This window comes from Megalops cyprinoides, chromosome 20 (genome assembly GCF_013368585.1).
Source record: "Megalops cyprinoides isolate fMegCyp1 chromosome 20, fMegCyp1.pri, whole genome shotgun sequence".
Lineage (NCBI taxonomy): Eukaryota > Metazoa > Chordata > Actinopteri > Elopiformes > Megalopidae > Megalops > Megalops cyprinoides.
In genome coordinates this window covers 14,078,989-14,102,070 of record NC_050602.1, presented here as the reverse complement: position 1 = coordinate 14,102,070, position 23,082 = coordinate 14,078,989, and the positions used below count along the sequence as shown (strand labels likewise).

The following is a 23,082-nucleotide window of genomic DNA, read 5'->3' as shown; positions in this document are numbered from 1 at the left end:
AACACAGACTCCTGCCTGGTGACAGTGACTAAGAGACAAAGACGGTGACAATAAAGATCATCACCAAGCAGATGAGGGCGGAAAGGCACATGTCATGACAGCAGAGGCCACAGAAGGACACAAACAGACGGACATACACAGAGAGACAAGAGATGCATGTGGAGACTATGAGGGACATAAAGACAACGTCTCGTACTGAAGAATGCAGGGAACACACACAGGGAAGGTACTTCAACAGCATACAAGTAAAGACAAAAAGAACAGGCGGCAGTGTAGCATAGTGGTAAGAAGCAGGACTCATAAGCGAAAGGTTGTCGGTTCGATTCCCTGCTGGGGCGCTGCTGTTGTACCCTTGGGCAAGGTACTGAACCCAAAATTGCCTCAGTAAATATCCAGCTGTATAAATGGATAGCATAAAAATTGTAACCTTAAATTGCTCTGGATAAGAGCATCTGCTAAATGCCAATAATGTAATGTAACAGGCATGTGGGTAACCTGTGTAACCTATACTGATGTGTGGAGACTGCTGAGGAATGCAGACAGAGGAAGGGACTCACGGGTAGTGACGGTGGCAGTCACAGGCTGGCTCCGTGCCTGGTCCTTCAGGGCCACCAGGTTGACTGTGTACTCCTCTCCTGGCCTCAGGCCCGTCTGGTTAAAGGAGGTGATGGTGCTGGGCAGCTGTGCTGTCATGCCTCCCTCGTTGTCCTATCAGCAGAGCATTGTCACCTCCAGTCCATGACAACTTCACATCACCATTACATTACATTACATGCACTGAGCAGATGCTCTTATCCAGAGAAACTTTCAGCACAAGAGAACATAAGTGTATCCATTCATGTTAAATGAGCAACAGACCAGGCAACACTCGCAGACCAGCAATCCATGCATCTTAGGGTGTAAATTCTTGAAAAGAAAGTTAAATCATTATACTATTAGCCGCTGATTTATAAAATCAGTGCTGGATTATAACTGCAGTGTAATTTGGGGTACAGTAACAATAACCAAATTGCAGCAAGGACTGTAAATATTATGAGAAGATCCCACATTATAAAAAGGTGATAGGCTGTCCACTTTATTCAGTGACAGCACTCCCTGGTCATGCAATATAGGTTCCAGATTCTGACACAGGTCTAAAATGGTTTGTCAAACAAGTTGGAAATGCCATCCTGTGTCCTCATCCGTGATGTAGCATAAAAGTGTAGTTTTTTTTTAGCTCATAATAAGGAGCCACTAACAAGGATGGATCTTGCTCTAATAGCTCCCCATCCTCCTAACATACAAGCTAAAGCAGTGCACACATTTAAGCACAACAGGAGCTGCATAAGTGGGCACACAAGTACTAAAGTGTAATTTGAAATTATTAATCATCTGGTAAAAACATCATCATTAACAAACCCCATTAAAATGTGTGACAAATTAAATTGTTCCAATATTACATATCATGCCGTGCCCAACATGCCTACCACCATGGGTGAGCAGGTGGTATTTTCATTGTTAGATTTTTCATTTTGATACCATATTTTGATTTCATTTTGAGTCATTTCAAACTGCGAAAAGGAGCGGTTGTGAGGTGACTATTGTCCACCCAATTTATATCAATAGTGCACTGTTTATGAATCTGAGCAAAAGGTATTGTCAGCCACTATTGTTAAAAAACTGCCCGTGAGATTTACAAATATTCCCTGTAGTGTGAAGAAAAGAGAACGGTCACTGTTTTCACTTAGTATGACAATGCAATGCACCACCTCAGCAAGTGGACCGCTGACTAGTGTTTCCTTCATGAAACATCACTGTTCCACTCGTGAACGAGGTACCTAACCTGTAAATGAATACCTCACCAAATACCCAGCTGCATACTATAACCACAAAACAGAACATTGTATCTGCTAGGCAAGTGTAATATCTCGGTATAGCCTCCAGAAAGGAACTGAAGCTACTGCCTGTGTGTGAAGTTTTTCCTTTTGCTCATTATCATGATGAAACAGTTCACAATCAGATCAAGATTTAAGATATTTCCAAATACGCACATACTGGTTTCAGGACCCTCTCTTTGCCTGGCTGGTGCTGTCAGTTCAGCATGTGTAATTCCAGGAGAGGAGCCCCTCTGTTGTCTCACTGCAGGGCTGTCGAACCTTTGCTCATCCATTCCTCATGGCTGCCTCTGTTCTGACATCCATTACGAGATTGTCAGAATCGGAGGATGGCTCCCCCAGTTCTGGATTATATCCAGAGGGGGTTAAGTCTTTGGCTTGAAACATGATTTCCCAAGTGACGCGAGCCAAGTTTGAACCCGGGCGTCGGGGGAGAGAGGCTCACACATGGGGCTGTATGACTCCTTCTGCACCCAATCCTCTAGATTAAAGTACACACTGACCCAAGTGCACCCGCTCTCTTTTGTATTCAGAGGCTGTCCCTCAAAAAGAGCTTTCGGAATCTGTATCAATGCTATTTTTTCCCCTTTCATCTAAAAGCAAGGTTGTAAAGCCTTCAGCCTGCCAAGGCTTTTCCTGCTCAAAGCATACCTGATGGAGAGAACAATTAATTGAAGGATAACATCAAAGAACCTGGTGTTTACACAGCGAGGAACGCAAAAGTTTGAAATTGCGGCTATTACCTTCGCGACTCTCCAAACAGAGCTCTACGTGTTGATCCACCAAAGCGCCTATAAGCTTAAGACAATCCAGCGCCTGATCTGGCAGCGCAATTGTATACTGGCAAAAGAAAATTGTCTTTGCATTTTCCAGCCCCTGTAAGACGCACAGTTACTTTGTCTGTGTGAATAAATGGCCATGTAATGAGGCTTGCAGAAACACTAATACCAACATACTCTCTTGGGAATTTTCCAGAAGCCTGGCTTTGCATGTACATAAAAGAGTGGCAGACACAGACCCCCTTGCTGTGCTGAATATGCCAATGGTTTTGTTGTGCAAAAAGGCTTGCTGTGCGACAAGATGCCATCCATAGCGCTGCTGCTGCAAAAAAAATGCACCCTATAGCGCTTGCTCAATGCTTTAAAGCCATACTGGAACTGGAGCGTTTGATCTGCATGCATCCATTTTACTGGCTTATTGATTGCGTGTCCCGTTGTTCACGGCGAGAGTTTTCAGAAAGGTACACAGAAGAATGGCTGCCGTTAATTTAACTTTGAAAGTGTTTAAATAAACTCTTGGAAGTTCAATTTAACTTAGAACTCAATTCAGATTTTTGCTGTGCAGCGAATGTGGAAAAGGGACTTGCACTGCGCTTTAAGTGCAAATTTGAGCTTTTTATCTCCATGGCCACAAGAAATGGAAGAAGAAACCATGTTTGCTGTTAATGGTTGATGAGCCAATGAAAAGAGCACCATGCTTTTTCAATATTAAAAAAATGCAGAGCTCCTTCAGTAGAAGGGCTAATTTGCATTGCAGTGAGCTCTTTTAAGCAGCAGTAGCAGAAACAAACAAACATACAAATAAAAATATACCAGTTCGCACCAGGAAGTCCAGCACCAGGCAAAAAAAAAAAAATCCACCTGCACAGGCAGCAGGTTTTGTACTGGGCAACATGACACGACAGTGTGTACCCCGTGAGTGAAGAGTTTCCAAGTGAGGCCACTCCCTTGAGCTGACGCTGCGTTTTTTGGGTCGGCCCGCATCCGTCCTCTGGAATTCTTACCTTTGGAATGAAGCTAATTTCCCAGCCGTCAAAGGAGTAGGAGAAGGGCTCCCACTGCACTTCCACAGACGTCTCCGTGATGGATTTGAAGAGTAACCCGTCCGGATTGGAGAGATCTATAAGGAAAGGAGAGATGTATTATAGGTCTCCATCTCCTACGTGTTCAATCAATCAACCCCTTTCAGAAGCGAGGCAATCTCTCTGCACAGGGCCGGATGGATGGGAGAAGAGTGGGACACAGACCTTTGTTCAATGGACACCGCTGTGAATGTGCAGTGATGATGCTCTGTCCTCCACAGCACACAATAGGAAGAAATCACCCATCCATTGAAGAGCATGAAATTATGATGACTGAGGCCAAGAGGTGATGTGGAATTATGGGAGTAAGCTAAAGCGGTGAAGGCAATTTCTGAACGAATATGAGCAGTGTACTGCATACATTTTCAATGCCCTATTTTCAGTACTGTGATCAGTTTGATTGACTTAATTGGGTTTTCCACTCTAAGTTAACTGTTATATGTGGGACTTTCATACTTGGACAACTCCTGCTAACGGCATAGACAAAACTCCCAGGACTCCCAGGGCAAGACTGATGGGTATTTATTCTACCTCAAATCACATTTGCTTGATCGATGTCATTTATTCTAAAATAAACACCATTACAACACCCTCTCATTTCACATATCCTTAACAAAGTGAGATCCTACAGTATGGGTGAGTGAAACTATAACACAATCAAGGCAACTTAATTGGTCACTCTTGGTTCCAAGCATTAAATGAACATAGTTATCAACTGACATCGGAGCCCCTCCACACAATCCCTCAAAACCGCCCGTTAACACATTTACCAGAAATGTTCCTTGTCAGATTTGATTTGCTCGCATTTTCTTTATTATTTCCCAATTAGCTGTAATCTCGGGAACCAGAAGCCTGGCCAGCAACGGAGGGTAATTTTCGCCGAATGCCCAGCTGGCCCATATGGAATAGTTAAACATTTTTCGTAAAATGAGGTTTTCTATTCTGGGCCGTGGGCTTAGACGTATCACTAACAGGCGGTGTGTGGGGAAGTGTGTCCTCCAGCACTCCGCCAGGCTGGTATTTTTACCCAGCAGGTGGTGGATGGCTAATCACCTCCCTGTTGGCATAGCTGTGCCGTGTCTCTCTGCGGCATACAGCACAAACACACTGTTTGCATGGTATTTTTCTGTCCACTCCCCCCCCACACTTCAAATATGTAAGAAGCATGTTTGTTTTCGCAACACTCTGCAACGAACAGTCCTGGTTGAAAGTGTGCTCTCTCTCATTCCCATCAAAATTCTACAGGTAGAGCTGGTGCTTGTCACAGGAGTGAAGGATGACTGGAGTGAGGAAATGTGAAAAGTTGACGTGTCAGGGGATTCTTCACACCCACACCTTGTAAATCATGTGTCAGAAGCCGTTTCCCAATAATGCCGGTGACACTGAAGGACGCCATGCATAAAAAATGTCCCTTTAGAAATGCTGAACTGGTCTGTTCTGAATGCAAGGTTTCAGCATTCTGTCCACACCTAAAAATTCATTTGCCAGCTGCAGTCTGACAATGAAATCCAAACCATTTTGAAAGCTCTATCCTTATTTACAGTAGGGGAACTTGCAGAGCTTATATTTAAAATAGCTATTTATACAGCTGGGTATTTACTGAAGAAAATCAGGCTAAGCAACTTGGCCGAGGGTACAGCATCGTCTCGTCTGGGAATCGAACCTGAGACCATTATCTTATAAGCCCAGTTCTGAAACGGCTACATTACACTGTCACCCTGACGCACCACGTGACAACGGGACTCATTAGTCTCACTTAAAATGAAAGGATCATTTCCCTTTGAAGTGTAAAACTTAGGTCTCTAAATAAGACTTTCTGCTTAAGCAGCCAGGGTCAGTCCCTGCCGCTGCTCACTTACATCCGATTCCAATTTCAATTTCTCACATACGCACACACACATAATCGCTTTCAGTTCCAAAGGCACAACTAATCACGTTAGAACTAATCCAGGACGCTCTAATTCAGGGATGGGCCGCTCCGTCCCTCCAGGGCCAGAGTCCATAGCATTTTAGAGCCGCAATGAAATTAACCCCTGAGATTTTGACTGAAATTACTTCCTGTCCAAATAAGGGTTGCCTACTTGATTTAAATATCTGAACTAGAGGTAGATACAAAGTAAGTCATCTCCTGCACATATTAAGAACCAGAGGTTTCCTTTTCGTATTCTTCGGCTAGAACTAACAACGGTATCCTGGAATTCAATTCAATTAGGATCCACCCCCGCGTTTTGGCTCCCAGCTTACATTATGTGAGGAGGACATAGGAAGTGCTGAAAATTAATGACTGGAGAATGTGGCCTTTTCTCCCGAGCAGATGAGAGAGAACAATCTTGTGCTGTCAATCACAGACTTATGTGAACCAATAAAAAAAAAACCTTTGCTCTCCACAGCAAAACACTGTGACTTTTTCATATCAGTGAGAGATTGATAGCACACAATGCGGTCCAACCCTATCAGGGGATCACAAAGTCTTGTTAAGCCATGAATCCTAATATGCCGTACATTCCATGACTCATTGACTCTTCATTTGACGTTTTGCTTGTGTTGTACTCTACCTCACTTGTAAGTCACTTTGGATAACAGCACCCGCTAAATGAATACATGTAAATGTAAATGAAGCCTCACGGGTAACTCACAGGTGGAAATCTGGGCGTTGAGGGGCACGCTGATGGCGTTGTTGAGAACGGCGTAGACGTTTATGTTGTACTCAATGCCAGGCTCCAGCTCGGTGATGGTGCAGCTTGTGGCGTTGCCTGGCACCCTGATCTCCAGCTGCACTCCGCCGGGGCTGGTGGGAACGTAGGTGACCAGGTAGTCTGTCACCACCACGGACCCTTCCCACTCCAGGTCGATGGTACGCTCAGTGACATCACGAACACGCAGGTTGACGGGTGGCGCCACTGTAAGAGAAGAGGAACACATGACCCCAATTCTGGAAACTGCACATCTAGAACCATCTCATCCCAGAGAAACCGCTGCTTGATGTTTACAGCAAGTTTTAGTTTGACCTTCTCTACAAAACTAACCTTATTTATCCATTTTGGGGAAAGCATTTGAAAATAAGTATCAATTTAAAGCATTGTATAAGATACCAAGTTGCTCAAATGAACCTCTTTCATTTACCAGTTTAGTCATTTTTAAACACAGTCAGTACATTGTCATTATATGGGCAATGAATGTAAATAAGCTTACATACACATATTGTATGAGAGGTCTCTACTTCAATAATGCATTACATGGTCCACATTTTTTGAATATTACAAGACAAGACAGAAACAAGGATATAGATGATTAGAGGAAAATGCCACTGCTTTCCCCATGAGGACACTGGAGTGAAGCCAGGCCATTGCCATGTGATATTAGCCAGTGTAGAGCTAAAACGTTCTTAAACAAGGACAGAAAACTTTCCTGCACCTGAGTCCCTTCAATACATTCAAAAACTGTGAGGCTTCCTCCTGGATCCGATGAAAAGCGTAGCAGCAAGCTCCCCCTAGGAGCCAGCGAGACTTGAGAAAGCCTCCCGCAGTTAGTTACAGTACACAGAAACACAACAGATGGGACTGAGCCTGCCTTCTCTCTCCTGACTGAACCCAGCAGCGAGGAAACGCCCTGCGGCGCACACTTAGCTGCATCTATCACAAAGGCCGGATCCGGTCTTACACAGAAAAGAAAGAAAAAAGGCACAGCGAAGTAACTGATTCGGGCCGAGCGCTCGGAAAACGGAGGCAGGATGCGAGTGCGACGGGGACGAGAGAGCCACGGTGCCTCCGCATAATTACATCATCCAGATATAGGTGTCCTGCTCCAGCACCCTCGGGCAGACTCAGCGCGTTTGCTGTTCATTAATCATAAATGAAGTGGAGACGGATCGGGAGAGCGCTCGCTCCCGGGTTTGGGGTCAGGATCCAGGCACGCAGCCAGGACCTGAAGGCCGTGAAAGCGCGGCCCTCGCCAAAGACAGGAGCGCGGCTTTTACCCCCTCACGGCACCAGAGCCAGGTCAAATCAATGAGGTCTCATTCACATTTGCAATATGCTAAGATCCAAGGCTGTAGGTTCTGGGCCAAATATACAAGATGGTGCTATCTTTTCCCACCATAAATTCAGATGGTAATTCATAAAACAGGCCCTCTGACCTTTGAATTGTTTAAGCATAAATATTTACCCAGGGAGTCAGGAGTTGCCCAACATCTAAGATGAATTTGCCATCCAGTAAATTAAATCCAGCCACTACAGTCCATTGCATGAGTAAGAATAGGGGAATACTTGAAAACAATATCACATTTTCTAAGAATTCACTAGAAAACCCAGTTTAATTACATTTTTCCAAAAGAGTAAAATGCAAAAACATATTATTGCAATGACAAACAACATTTTATCATTGGTTGCTTACAACAAGTTTTCCATGTCGTGTGTCAAATTAAAAAAAAAAAACTGTTCAAAAATAACTGATTCATACAAGAGAAACACCTGAGATAATCCAGGGTCCTGTCTGTAATGTGAGGATTCAGGAACCCTAAAATAGGTGAAGCTACAATGTTGGTGATTCACTCATTTGAACCAATCACACTGTGATGCTCTGGAGACCGTGTGTTTTGGTTGGTTCAAATAGGTCTGTGTTGGATAGCACATACTGTAGTGGCTGTGTCTATTATGAGGCACATGAATCCTCACCCTCCCACTCCACCTCTGCCATCATAGAAAACCCCACTTCTCTCATTCATTGCCCTGGTGTTTCAGCCATCTGTATAAGGTAACTTGGCTTTAATTGAAGAGAGAGACCTTATAGAGACCAAGAAAGACCCAAAACCATCACTGATGGCCAATTAAAAAAAAAACAAAAAAACAATGGAGCAGTATTCTCTGCATGACTTTCTCTTTTTATCGCAAAATGGAACTGAACAAAGGAGAAAAAAAAATCCATTACAAAGCACTGCTAGGTTGTCAAGAAGACTAAGCTGAAAAGAAATCAATTGGATATTAAATGGTATGGGAAGAGGCTAAACTAAGCTTCACATAAAAAAACAAAACGAAAAAAAAATGTATAAAATGTTTTAAATGGTTTTAAACCCTGCTTAAGATTTTTATCCACTACCTGCTGAATTATCGCATGCATTTCATTTCTTCCCACAGTTAAAACTGGCACTACACGTTGCCAGCTGTGTCAGAGCAGGAACACAGACAGGAGACAGAAGATTGGCAAACTGGCAGGCTGAAATGTAATTAAACCTAACTCTCTCCTGCAGACTTCAAAGTCATTGCGTGGTATTTCTTATCATTTATTTAAAATGCCACACTCCTTCAACTACTTGCAGCGATAAATCCTTTTTGCTATGACATACTCTACCCTGAAAAAAGGAATTATGCGGAGACTTTGTGTCACACATTTAAATTTTAATTTAACAAAGATACTACTGTTTTATTTTGCCTATAAAATAATTAATCTAATTAACCATTGACCATCAGTAAGATGTTTGCAATGATAAATGTTGGCAATTTTTTTGTATGAGGGGTGAGGTTGGTGATGTAATGACAAAAGTAGGTGAGCTCAGAACACACACATACACACATGAAACAACAGTTAGTATGGAATTTGTCACATGGAGCAAGATTGCCTTGCTAGTTAACTTCTAAGATCTCTATGTCAACTCTAGCTAGTCAATCTAACAGTATCACTGTATGTACTGTTGCTATTTATCATAGTTCCTTAGCAACGAGTGAAATATATGGTTTTCTATAGGTATAAATGAAGAAAGTCCATGTACAGTTGCTAGCTGTTGCTGGCTGCATACCTCCCTACTTCTACATGTAGGATTAGTGTGTGAGCCTTGCCACCTGAGACTTGTTACAAGCTTGAGTCTGAAGCCTAATCTACAAGAACACCTAGCCCACTGTTTATAGTAGGAAATCTTCCTTTTGCTGAACTGACGGACCAGCAAGCTACAGCGGGTGATATTCAACAGATGACTGGTTCTAAGTTCTTGCACAGCGAGTTGTCCTGGATTCCAGAAAATTGTGGAATGTGAAAAATCAGGAATGGCCAACTGGACAGTGGAATGGCCAGCTAGACAGTGGAATGCCCAACAGGTATGTCATGAAATGTCCTTTACTACAATCATTACAATTTCTGTAACATTTTAGAAATTATCTCAGGGAAAATAAGGAAAAGTTTCATTTTTGCCATTATTTGGAAAACAGTACATATCTACGTTCATGTTAGTGTTGTTTCGAGATTGCCACTAGAGCATTTCTGACGTCGGTGACAGCACTTTGTTGGGGGGGGCAGGGGATGCGACTTCTCTGAACGCCTAATTGTGTTTCCAGAGTTTCATTATTCTAATGGCATGAGAAAATAGGACATAATAATTGAAGGTGAAAGCACATCCCTAATATTTCTACATGGATTATATAAAACACTTTCAATACAGAGAACCCTTGGAACTCTGTGTACTGCCTAATAATTGACCAGGCTCTTTTTGTATTCTGCAACCTCTCCCACACAGTCCCCTGCTATTTTCCCTCTAATTGCGATGAAATAAGCAATTCTGGCTCTGCTAGGACCCGCTTAAAACGAGAGGGAGAGAGGGACTGGTAATATGATTTGTCTTTTTTTCCCCTCCTTTCTTTTGTGAGTTGACAGCCATCTTCAGCGTTTTGGGAGATTCAGGAGATTTTTCCAAGAACTAGCTGTGAACCCAACTATGCATGATTCAGAAATTGTCTCGCCTTGGCTAATGCGATGAATCTTCACCAGTGAATGTGACTTTTGACAAATGAATGCTGTTCCACGGAGAGCCATCACCAATTTTACAGCTACTGTTTGAAATGGACTCGACTGCCTAGGATTTTTGTCCTTTTGTGTTATTTTGACGCTGCAGACACAAATGCTATTATACGGCTCATAGATAAACTTTTATGTGCAAATACACAATATCCCACAGGCAGTGTATATGATGGTTTATGTCATAACCAAGCAGGTGTTTTAAACTGCCAATCATTAATTGTCTATGTTGCTTTTTTGCAATCTCTCACACACCATTTGCATAATCAAAGCTATACGCTATATATATTTAGTTTCACATTTCTAAATCTTGGTAAATACCATGGTCCTGTCCACTACCTCAGAAAAATGCTTGAGATAAATTAATGTTTCATGATAAGGGGTTAAGTAGAGATTGAAGAGGGAGGCTTCTTGAACCCTCAAACTAGTGTAGCCTTCATGTGTTTTCAGTGACTGACAGCTTTACACCACGTTTTTCCACGAAGAGCAGAGTCTTTTGATTGGTTCATATTACATTACATTATTGTAATGCAGACGCTCTTATCCAGAGTGACGTACACAGTTTACAGTTTTCACATGTTACCCATTTATACAGCTGGATATTTACTGAGGCAATTCTGGGTTATGTACCTTGCCTAAGTATACAAGGGAAGTGCCCGAGTCCTCCACGAGGCCTCATTATGCCAACACAAGAACAAACTGATAAAGACACCCCCCCAATGATGCTTTACCCCACCCCCTCTCACCTGCGGAGCAGTCGTCTCCCCCAAACCCCTCCTGGCAGACGCACATGCCCCTCCGGCAAGTGCCCCTCTGGCTGCAGTTGTTGGGGCAGGTGGCGACGGCGCAGTCCTCGCCGGTGAAGCCCGGGTGACACTGGCAGGTCCCGTTGACGCAGACACCCTGGTCGGTGCAGTCGTTGAGGCAGCGCCCGGAGGAGCAGTCGTCCCCAGAATAGGCCTCCTCGCAAACGCACTCGCCATCGATGCACAGGCCCCGCCCCGAGCAGTCGCCGGGGCAACGGGGCTCCGAGCAGTTCTCCCCGCCGAAGTCCCGGTCGCAGACGCACTCACCCTCCACGCACACGCCCTGGCCTGAGCAGTCGCCGGGGCAACGGGGCTCGGAGCAATTCTTGCCGGTCCAGCCCTCCTCGCACACGCACCCGCACACGTCCATGTTGAAGCTGCCGTGGCCGCTGCAGTGGGGGACGAAGTCCAGCCGACCTAGGTTTGGGGATGAGGACAAACAAGCACCCTATTAATGCAGGTCAATATTTCAGCAGTAAGCACATTTCATAAACTGTTGATCAGTATGCTTTCTGGATGCTGATAAGAAATGACACCTCTGAATAACCATACTGGACTATACAGAAACTTTGTGCATTGATTGATCCCTGTTGAGTGCATTATTTGCCTTTCTGCCAGATCCAGAAACAAACTTGCACTTGAACTGACAGACACAGTTTGACTTTCCCTGGAACCTGTTTTCAACAGAGGTGACCTACTCAATATGTCGACTAGCCAAAATTGCTGTGCACACACTTATCACTACAGAGTACAGGACTATAATATTGTATGTCACTACTGGACTCATCAATGATTGCTCACTATACAGCGGGACTCTAATGAGCTCTCTAGGTGAGCGCTAGATAGAAATGAGGAGAAATCCCCCCCTCAAGCTTCAGCTGTAAGGTGTAATTTCATGTGCTGTCACTGAATTTGACATGATTCCCCATTCACTACAGCCTGCAGCCCAAATATCCCCAAAACGGACTAATCTGTGTCTAATTCACCATCACATGAGCTCACAATACAGATTGGCCATTCCTATTTCACCACTGATTTCTCTCATATGAGCTGAGCTCACAGTAAAGGTGCCAAAGCCACGCCAAATTCACCAATAGCTTTACCACAACATCTCATACTGCATGTGGGCTGCACTCAGTTCGTCAGTTTAGTTCCAGTAAATAAGTTTGTACATGTAGATTGTGCCCAATTCAGCGATAAGTTCTATTACATGACCTCATAATACGCACAGTCCATGCCTAATTCACCACTGGCTTCTGTTACGTGAGCTGGGCTGCTGTCTCACCGATGGCAGCGCTCTCTCCGCAGCAGCTGGAGCTGCATTGGGCCCTCAGCAGTGACACCTCTCTCTCTAGCATCTCAATGCGGCTGGCCAGCTGCTGCACCATGCTGGTGGTGGGGCAGGCACACGCCTGCTTGGGGATGTTGATGCGGTGGGTGAAGGTGACCTGGCTGTCCAGGTCGGACGTCTGCTCCATGTATTCGGTTGGGGCTGCCTCCGCCTCCGCCCTTGCCCCCTGGCTGGGGGCTGCCTCCAAGTCCACGGAGCACAGCGACTCCAGGGGCACGTTGATGTTGTAGACGTGGTTGAAGACCATGGGCTGCTCCTTCACTGTCTGGTTAGATACCGGGCCCTCTCCCTCCAGCACCTGCCGTCTCACCCTGGTGGTTTTCACCAGCTGGCCTCCGTCTGTCAGGGCAGTGAGGGCCCCCAGGAGAACCACAGACAGGCAGACCAGGCAGCTTCTCAGGGCCATGGTGTCCCCACAGTGCATCAGAGTTCAATAACTGGCCGAGGTTCAACTGACTCCACACACAAATTTACAGCTCGTTCTGTTGAGAAAAAAAGGTGATTGAGAGGGTAACTTACTGAGAACTGAAATGAAAGCTCAGTTAATAAAATCAATATTTGATTCTGGTGATAACTCCATGATAAGGCAAATAAAAGAAAGCATGGGTTGCACAAATTGAATGTTTCACTGTGCAAGACAAAACATTTGATCTCTGCCAAGGAGAACACACAACATGTTAGTACAACACCGGCGCAGGCTCATCAATGATATATAACGGCTTCATTTTAGTGATTTCTGCTTTGCTGTAACCGAGCAATCTTTACTCCTCTTTAACTGCATTGAGGACAAAAACATACTGTAAAATGAATTACAGAAAGAAGCTGACTCCCAATGATGGACTTTATTGTAAAACCCCTGGTCTGGGAGTGATAATCTACAGTGACATTTTCCATCTGTGTTAGACTGAAAGAGGGCTGTTTTAGACGAGGATAAGCCCCTTTATCAACACAAAATCTCCCGAATACAGACAGGAGACTCGCACACAGTGAATGGCATGCCCTTCCTTTCAGTTTTTGGAGAATAAAAAACATTATACAAATATTTTCACAATGGATTTCCTTCCTACAGCATGGCTAGAGCAAATTCATTACCTGATGCAAACAGTATGAAGACAGGAAAAAGGGTCTGCATTTGTTTCACAGATTTCACTGTTTTGCTATTCATAACCCTCTCCATTGGGCCCTACAGGAGCAGTAATTATTTTGCATTATTATTTTTTTAGCCCATTGATATTTTTTCACAAGAGTAATTCAGGCAACACACCTGGCTCTGGGATACACTGTGCTGGTGTCTCAGCCCTGCAGTTCACCCCCCAGCTCTTTAACCTCTCCTTCATTGCCTCTGTTCTCTAAGGGTTACCTTGCTCAGACAGTGTGTGTCTCCTTAAAGCAGGACACTCATGATAGTGGTGATAAATCGCCCTCTGCAGCGGAATTGTCCGGGGGCTGACATAATGAAGGAGAAGGTACGGAGTGTGTCAGTCACTCTGGGGGAGTGGGGTTGGGGGGATCTGAGAGGCAGGCGATATGTTTAAATAAACCACCCCGGTGCACTTCGGTATGCCGCTCGCCCCCTTCGCCGGCTGATTTATGACCGCGGCCTTGCCGGTGGGCGCCTCGTTACCTCTGCCGGGGAAACGTTCCCCTTTCTCCTTGTGCTGGGAGGTCTGGTCGGACACGATGCCAGCCCCTTCACTCACCGCTCCTATCCACTGAACGTGAATGGTAGAGGTGAGAGAAATCTAAACCAGCAAACCCAGTCAGACGCCAGTTCCTTTCACGCACGTTGTATGGATAACCACTGTAGTGAGTCCACTGCTCCAGACAGATTCATTTACACACGTGCATGGTATAATCCTATTATAATGGATTTATTTATTACAACAATGCCTTTTTTAGTACCTGCAACAACTATCAAAGAATGGATGTCCATGTGATGATATGACAGCTTAGCTAAGGATTAAGAGAAAATGATACAGCAAATGTGGAAATATTGCTATGTCAAAGTGCTTGAATTTCCCAGAAAGCGTACGGTTCATTATACAGAAACAAAGCTAAAACAAAACTAACAAACATACAAACATTAAGAGGAATCAGATATGTAAAGTACTACCATTATTTCTTTTCCTTAACTGCCATAGTGCCCCTTTAGCTGGTATGCTCTCCCTGAAATCACATATGGGTTCAACCTGCAACTGAGCTATACAGGACTTGGAAAAAGGTGTCAGATGCCACTGACTCACTGCCAGCTTTGCAGAGGTACTGCCAGCAACAGCCCTACTGTGCACTGCTGTCCTCTCCAAAGAGTGTCACTAAGCTTCTGCACCACAAAAATCAAACTTTGTGCCCTTGCCCCTACAAGCTATCCAGGCTCAGACACCCACTCAGCCCTTTGTTCATATTCTGTCCTCGGTCTGGGTCACGGGGTTAAGTGAGGTCACAGAGAGCGGAGGCCAGGACACGTGGAGTGCCTATTTGGAGCACAGCATCCCGACACAGAAGGGGTCCCGCGGTGGAAGTGGACAATGGGGTCCCGTCAGGTTGATTGCTCAATTAGGACACGGGGCGGCGCGGGGGCCAGCGGAAGCAAGGGGGGGTTGGGGGGGGGGGGGGGGTTGGGTACAGGGGGCTCTGAGGTGTGTCACTTCCCGAGCATCCCATTTCACCTCTCTGTGGGAATCTCTCCCTCCACACGAAGAAGGTTCTCCTCACCCTTGAGTGTGGTAATCGGGGCCGACAGCACAGAGGATTGCAAGGAACCGCCTCCTCACGTCCGCCAGTGGAGCGGCCCATTTGTAAGTCAGGGGGCACTCGAGGGGAACCTGGCGGACCGCGAAAATGTATGCGGAGCGTAAACGCAAATGAGACAAAGCACCGGCGCGGTGGGCGAGCAGGAGACAAAAGTGTCCGACCGGGTTTCTGAAACAGGTCATCTTCTGTTTTTATTTTTTTTTTTTCTTTTTACGCTCCCTGCAAATTGAATTCCAGCATGCCCCCCTGCAATCTTTAAATGATCAAACAGCATTCCAGAAATGACATAAAGCAATTTGGTGCTGAAAGTCATTGAAAATGTACCTTGTAAGGCTGACTGGCCACAGGATAGCAGGTATGATATCAGAATATAAGTGTAAGTGTTTTTGAAAGCAGGGGGTGTCAACAGCTACACTGTTTCAGCCATTTGATGGCAGGATCTCCCTCAACTCCACATACCGGTGATTTAACCAGCAATATGAAATGAAAGAGGTTACTGTAGGTTATTTCCTTTTTCCCCTCTCTGACAAAGAAATGGTGACACTGATATTACAAATGGGCCCAGACATGTATTGAGGGCATGTGACAAGTAGTGAACAGAGATCAATGAATGTCCTTTTCTGTAAATGGGATAGACCTTCATTGGCATTGGAGCGTAATGGTGACATACGGTACAGGACAGAAATAAAGACCTCCACATCATCTCTCATGTTGTCTTAGGTTGGACCTTTCAACCTTGTGGCACACAGTGCCTGTTAACTAAATCTAGGACTGCTTGGTGCAAATGCTACATACACTAAAATTAAGTATACCCTTCAAATAATCAAATTAATGGGATAAAAACAAGATAATTATTCCTAAATACATTTAATGGGATAATGAGGAAAAAGAAGAAGGAGAAGATGATGATGATGATGAAAATAATGAGAAGAAGAAGAAAAGAAAAATAAGAAGAAGAAAGATGAAGAAGAAAAGATTCATACCACCATCACAATAACATCTGGGACTCTAATGTATTATCTCTGCTTATCTTTCTATTATCTATTATCTATTGTTAGAATTACCAGAATGATGTCTTTATAATGAGTAAATGGATTTCTTAGAGAAAAAACCTTCTTCTCAATTTTATAAGTGCTTTGTATTCATATATGCATTTACTTATTTATTGCTTTTTCAATAATTTCACTTACCTGCTTAATATTGTTGCACTAATTGAGAATTGTGGCTCATTTATGTTTTTTTTTTTTTGTACAAGAAATATTTCTAATTATTCTGAAACACAGAAAAAATGACAGCTTCAGAGTTCTACAGAGCTTACAGTGTAATATTGCTAGAGGAACCGGAGGAAAGTGCTGTGGATTTCTCAAATAATCTGACACCCAATTTCATCTGAAGGCTTTTCACCTCATAGACAGATGAAGGTAGAAGTAATTTCACCACCTCGAACTCATCTCTGAAATATGCATGAGGCACACAGCGCTTTTCTGCCTAATGATTCTCTAATGATTCTCCAACACGCGGCATGCCCACGAATGAACAGGCAGAACTTATTCTCCAGCCCCCTGATAACGATTCTCTCCACCGGCTATGAGCCGGAAGTGAGCGCAACAGAACCAGAGGTTACGCACACCGTCTACCTGCGGGTGTCCGGAGGGGAAAAAAAAAAAACGCATTGCCTCCCGCCTCACACATCACAGCTGATAAAAAAACCAGTTATCAGCGTCGGTAATAATGGAAACGCAAATCTTGTAGCACATTTTATGCGCAGCCATCTCGGTAACAAATTTACAGCACCCTCCGCATATCCAGAGCATCTGCTTTCACCTTGGCATGAACATAATATTACTATCAGCAGAGACAGTTCAATATATCCACGCCTTTGACAGCGATGGCTGTTTTCACCTTCCTGCTCGGGGGGTTGCTGGCGGATGCTGTTTTGATTGAAATGTCAGCGCAGGGGGAGCGCGCCTGTCAACAATGCCGGAGGAACGGCTGCGCCTCAGTTGGAATGTGTTCTAAACCCCTGAAAGTTAAACTACGCATTTAATGGCATCGAGTGTCGGCCAGCATCTCACTCACAGGCTATACCAGTTGGGCAACCATCTGACAGGGCAACGGATTGATGGGTTAGGACTGGGTCTTGACCAAATGCACCCGAGTGACCTGCAACAACACTGTTTTAGCCCCAGAGAAATAAAAACGCATACAAAGCAATACAGTGTTGTAAACAGATCTTAAAGGATCCCACTCGAAACAGTGCAAAGCCAAATTAGCTGACAAAGGTGAATGCTGGGGATATAACGAGGACAGTGCTGATTAAAGAAATATGTTAGCAGAAACACGTCCTGAATACATTTTGCAACAACATCACATATGTCAACAAAATGTTCCCCTTTACAGTAAAAGAGAATCCTAACAGGAAAAAAAAAAACAACAGGCTTCACAAGTCAAAATATAAACATAGAGTTACCTTCCAAATGGATTGCCGTGGGTGGGATTAAATTAAATAAATAATTTATTTACAAAAAAACACTAGATGCTGCTCATTTAATCCGACCTAGTCATCTTCAAAAGCACTTCTGAAGTGCTATTGATGTCTTCAGTCAATCTTACTGTGGTGACAATCGATGGGACCGAAGTGCGGAAGAATAACAAGTACCACCTTGAAGGGGAAAACACTTTCGCAATTAATGAGGCGGCTCCTTTTATGCATCAAAGCGTATCTGACGTTTTTTTTTTTTTTTTTTTTTGTGGGTGTTTCTAACTTTTAGAGGAATAACAAAGACAATGCACTGCATGAGATGTGCAGGGATTATTTGCGCCTACCTGCTGCTAAAACTATAGCAGGCTGAGAAAAAGCTGAACCAACCCTCCAGACAAACAGGACCACCTGGTAATTATCTTGCACGCAATGCGTTTGGAAATGGTCCGGTGGCACTGGGCAGAACGTCCTCTGTTACAGAAAATCCTGTACCGTCGTTCCTTAAAGATGCACCAGTGCTTTCAAACAGGGGAATAAATAAATAACTAAATGACACACGAAAAGGGGTAAGATGGTGTTCAGGCAGCTGATAGACTGTCAATGTAAATGTAAATGTAAATGCATGCTTGCAGACATGCTGAGTCCATTCTGTGTCCAAGGCGGCTGTTTAAATTGCCTTCCTCCGAAAGACGGAATTTCCAATCCACAGACAGACATATGCACAACAGATATGTAAACATCACATTATTTCCTCGCCTCGCAGGTAAATTATATATCTGTCCATTCCCTATAGTGATAGGGTCAAATTCAAAGGAATGGAGAAGTGCACATCTGATGAAAGCAATTGCGGTATCCATCTCTCAATCCAATTTTACAGGCTCTGTGTCCTATGATTCTATTTGATTATAATGCACAGTATGTCCATTAATAAGAATAGGGGGGATAAAAGGATTCATATCGAAAAGATAAAGGGAAAAAAGTGCGCCTGATGCCATAGGCATAGTATATTGGTAATACAGACATTGAAAAAAGAAACGTATCAAGAGAAATCTCTTTTGAAGCTGAGTGAGCCTTCTATAATCTGTCATATCCCCATTTTTAATTATTTACATCAGTGTCCTGTTGCAATAGTAAGAGAGAGCCGCCCTGTGTCACTGTTTCCATCCCTATCCATTTTCACCAGGTAAACACCTGTGGCTGGGCCGGGGGTTCTTACAGGAGGCGATGCAGGCTGCTTCTCAGCGTGCTGAATTACACATGAGAGACGCGTCGCTGTACTTCTCTCACGCACGTGCGAGCTGAGCTCGATCACAGCATCTCCGGTCTCCCGGGGGAACCGGATCCCAGCTGTAACCGAGCAGCGAGGCCGTACATGTCTTTCTTTCCTGCGACTCCACTTCAAGTGTGAGCAGGGGCGTGCGGCCTCCTGTAGCTGGCTGAGAGCTTCCCATTCAGCATTGAGAGACACTTAAAAAAAGTATTTGTGTGTTGCGAGTTATGCACCACCACACCCCCCTCTGTGGAATCCCTTACAAATTTGTATTTGGTACAGGTATAGAGGTGTTTGCCTATAGTACTTTCAGCCCCTCCTTCCTTTAAACATCATGTTTATCATCTCCCACTCTCTTGCTCTCTCTTTCTCTCTGTCTCCCTCCATGTTGCACCTACCTTCTGCACTTATTCACCAGCTGGAACAAGTGGATAAAGAGATATCTCCGCCGTATCTCTGATGGGGACGGGCAAGCTCGCCGCAAACACTCAGCCGGGGGCTATCTGCTGACAGGCATCAGGACTGGGGGGAGTGAATCCGTGACCCCCATTTGTGCAGGTTAATGCGCAGGCACCTCAACAAGCTCACGGTGCCATTACCCAGCTTCCTCTGGCGCCCCCTCTTTCCTCCCTTGTAAATCTCACTCTCGCAACATTATGCTTCTATTCTCATTACCACGGCCGCACACGCCAAATTGCCTTGTCTTTCAGGATCATTGGGCTCCGTTCTGCAGAAGTTTAAAGTAACCCTCCTCCACACCTCCTCCACCCTGCATCTTAGGTATATCAGACACACAGAGCCGGCACGGCACGTGCTACACACAAGCGCAGCCCTCAGAGACCAAACTGGTCGTGCATCTGAAATTTAAAATCCAAACGTCTGAGACGGATCACACATCTATGTTCCTTTCATGAAGAGAGATGCCAAATTCAAACTTGGCAACGTGTTTCTCCTCCAATTTACATTTAAATGCACTGGCACCACATACAGCAGTCAGATGCACATGGTGAGTTTCTAGCTTATGAAAAATGCTGCAATTCCTGAGAAATACAGCTCAATGAACTATAAGCAGAATGATATCTGTGATCTTCAGATATCTCTCAACAACAAAAAAATCTTTTTGAATTTCCTTTTCACTTCACTTTCACTTATTTGAAGATGCGTGTCACATGTGAGGCCCCTATGTCTGTTGAAATCTCAAGAGGCTTCTCTGAACCAAACTCCTTTACCTTGCTAATACAATCATATGTTGTCTGTATTTTTTCCATTGCTTTCAAGTACATGTGCAAAATAAAGCCAATACCATACCAATGCATTTCATTTACGCAGCACCTTTCATGGATCTTATATTGCCTTATATTGAATGTTCACCACACATCAGCCGAGACAGATAGTCAGGCATTCATTTAACCAATTATAAAAAGGGAATGATTATATAGCATGACTGAGAACTGCCAGAACACTGACATTTCTACGACCTCCTTCCCGGAGCTATATTACATCAAGCCAACTGGTAATAATCAAGCCAACTTATCCATGAGGATAGGTGGAAATGAAGAAGAAATGATGAAACCCATCTTGCCAAGATTCTTGCCAAGTGGAATTAGCAATACAAGGGACACGTTGGATATCACTGAAAAGTATATTCAGAAAACAGATAGTAGGAAGTAGGTGATGAAAAAATACACAACATCATAGTAGCCATTCAATACAAATTCTTAGTTTGACTTTGTTTGCTTGAAGAAAAATGTTTCAAAGGATAATGCGCTAGAGGATCTAGAGGACCTGGTTTAAGGGAAGCCTGACTTACAAAATACAATTCAAATAAATTATTTGAACAAAAAATCTCCTTGCTGAAAGAATGGAGAAAGTTTCTGAATTAGTGGTAATTTGTTCCTGTCTTTGTCATATATCGAAAAATTAAAGGCAGCGCTCATGAATTAATTTTAAAAATCAATCCTTCTGTGCTGAAGTGTTAATTTTCTTCTCAGTAGAATTGTGGGTGTGCTGGTTCATGTACTATTATCTATCTTAAATTATACTAAGATGCTAATTTGTACTGATGAACTGAGCAACCGTCCATTTTACAGTAGTTGTCTTGATGTCAGAGAGCACTTATAGGCCCTAGGGGAACTCTTAGGAATACATTTATTCATATATTATTCATACATTCATTTATTCAAAACATCCATTTTAAAACATTATTTAAAATCTGTATAAAAATGGAAATAAATAATTCTAAGAAGCTAGACAACTAAATAATATATAGAAATAACACTCACAAATCCTTTCAGTGCAGGATGACTTGCCGAAGGAGCAAGACTTGCTTTCCATTAAATTTATAGGATTCACCATTCTCTCTCTTAAAAGCTCTTGCTGATAGTATAGCAGGCTTGTGTTATCACCTACAAGAGGAGGGTCAGTAACTGATTTAGAATGCTCAGTTTTGCACGTAAGTACTACACTTGATTCATGTTTTCCAAGATGAAATTTTGTATGAAATGATTTGATGTTGATTTTACGTGTAGTATTGCGATATATTTGAATTCTATGTTCTAGTACCTGATGTATCACAGTATAATTGTCTTCTGTTGCCTAGTCAGGTTGCACAGGTTAACTTAGGGTAGGACTTTAATGGTGTTATGCTCACACTCACTGGTCTGGGAGTGTTGCTAGCCTGGTCTGACACTGTTTCTCATTTAACTGAATGGATAGACTTATGTTCTATGTTGCTGGAAGTTGCTCTGGATAAGAGAGTCTGCAAAATGCATGTAATGTAATGTAATGTAATTTCAATTTTTGATCACAGTTTTCTTTTAATATCACAGTTTTCTTTTGTTACCAATGTGGCAAATGAAATTAACCAGTAGATTAAACCAGGGATTCCTAAACTGTGCATTAGGTTCCATTAGTTGGTCCTGGTAATGGGATAGTCAATAAAAATGGAATTTTCCACATTCTATATTTACATACAGTTAAATTGTCATTTACTAAAAGCATTATAAAGTATAAAATCAAGGACTGTGCATTTGGTCATAGGTTCCTATGCAGTTCTCATCTTTGTACATTTGTTCTTGTTCATGCTTTTAAAATATTTCCCTGCCTCAGTTTCTATTTTGAATGCTTTAAATCTTATTAAATCAAAAACATTTTTGGGGTATAAGAAGGTACATTTTGCCAAAATTAAATTAATGAGGGTTTATGAAGTGCTCGGTGACATAAATGTATCAACTAAAGCCGAGCCACAGAAAACATGTTCACTCATTAGGTGGGTCATGGGTTTGGAAAACAAAATAACACTTGGATTAAATGACATGAATGACGTGCTGATGCAAGCTTGAACAAGCCTCTGTTTCATAAGACATTTCAATCAGTGCAACAAATTATGCTTGTATGTGCTACAGTTTGACTGTTTTAAGCCTTGGTTGTGTATAAACAATTTCCTGCAAGGACACAATAGGGATACATTGTAAATCACACAGGCCATGTCCAAATTTCATTTTCAACCTAACCTCCACCGATGTTGTTATCAAGATTACTTTTTTATGGATAAAGTGCGTTTCTTCCTGGCCTATTTTAAAGGAAGTAATTTTCAGCATCATAAGGTCTAGCTAATGGGTGAGACCTCTGCACCTGGCACTCTCTGCGTGAAGACACATGGCTCAAAGAAAATATAGGCGAGATAACTGTCAAGAACACCCTGTGCCACCTTGCCTACATTGTTCCCATCTGAAAGAATACAGAGTAAGGGAGCGTCCACCGCGCTCACAGGCACACAAACACTAAGCTCAGTGGGAGTGAGGAGGATAATAGCCAAGCGAAGCGTTCTCCCCTTTAATGGAGAAACGGGAGAGCAGAATCCTCATTTATTTTCAGGAACCTTGCTGAGTTCATCTCCATGTTGCTG

General features: G+C 43.4%; 1 protein-coding gene across 1 annotated transcript in view; it reads right to left on the bottom strand.

The window, feature by feature from the left end:
• The window catches only part of tnr (tenascin R (restrictin, janusin)), a 147,854-nt gene that overhangs the window by 29,050 nt on the left and 95,722 nt on the right, over positions 1–23,082 (bottom strand). Inside the window, exons 4-8 of the mRNA XM_036554117.1 lie at positions 12,607–13,154; positions 11,262–11,738; positions 6,372–6,635; positions 3,658–3,773; positions 558–708 (exon numbers count right to left, since the gene is read on the bottom strand). Of these exons, the coding sequence (XP_036410010.1) occupies positions 558–708; positions 3,658–3,773; positions 6,372–6,635; positions 11,262–11,738; positions 12,607–13,096 (1,498 nt within the window). The 5' untranslated portion in view covers positions 13,097–13,154. The remainder of the gene's footprint in view (positions 1–557; positions 709–3,657; positions 3,774–6,371; positions 6,636–11,261; positions 11,739–12,606; positions 13,155–23,082) is intronic.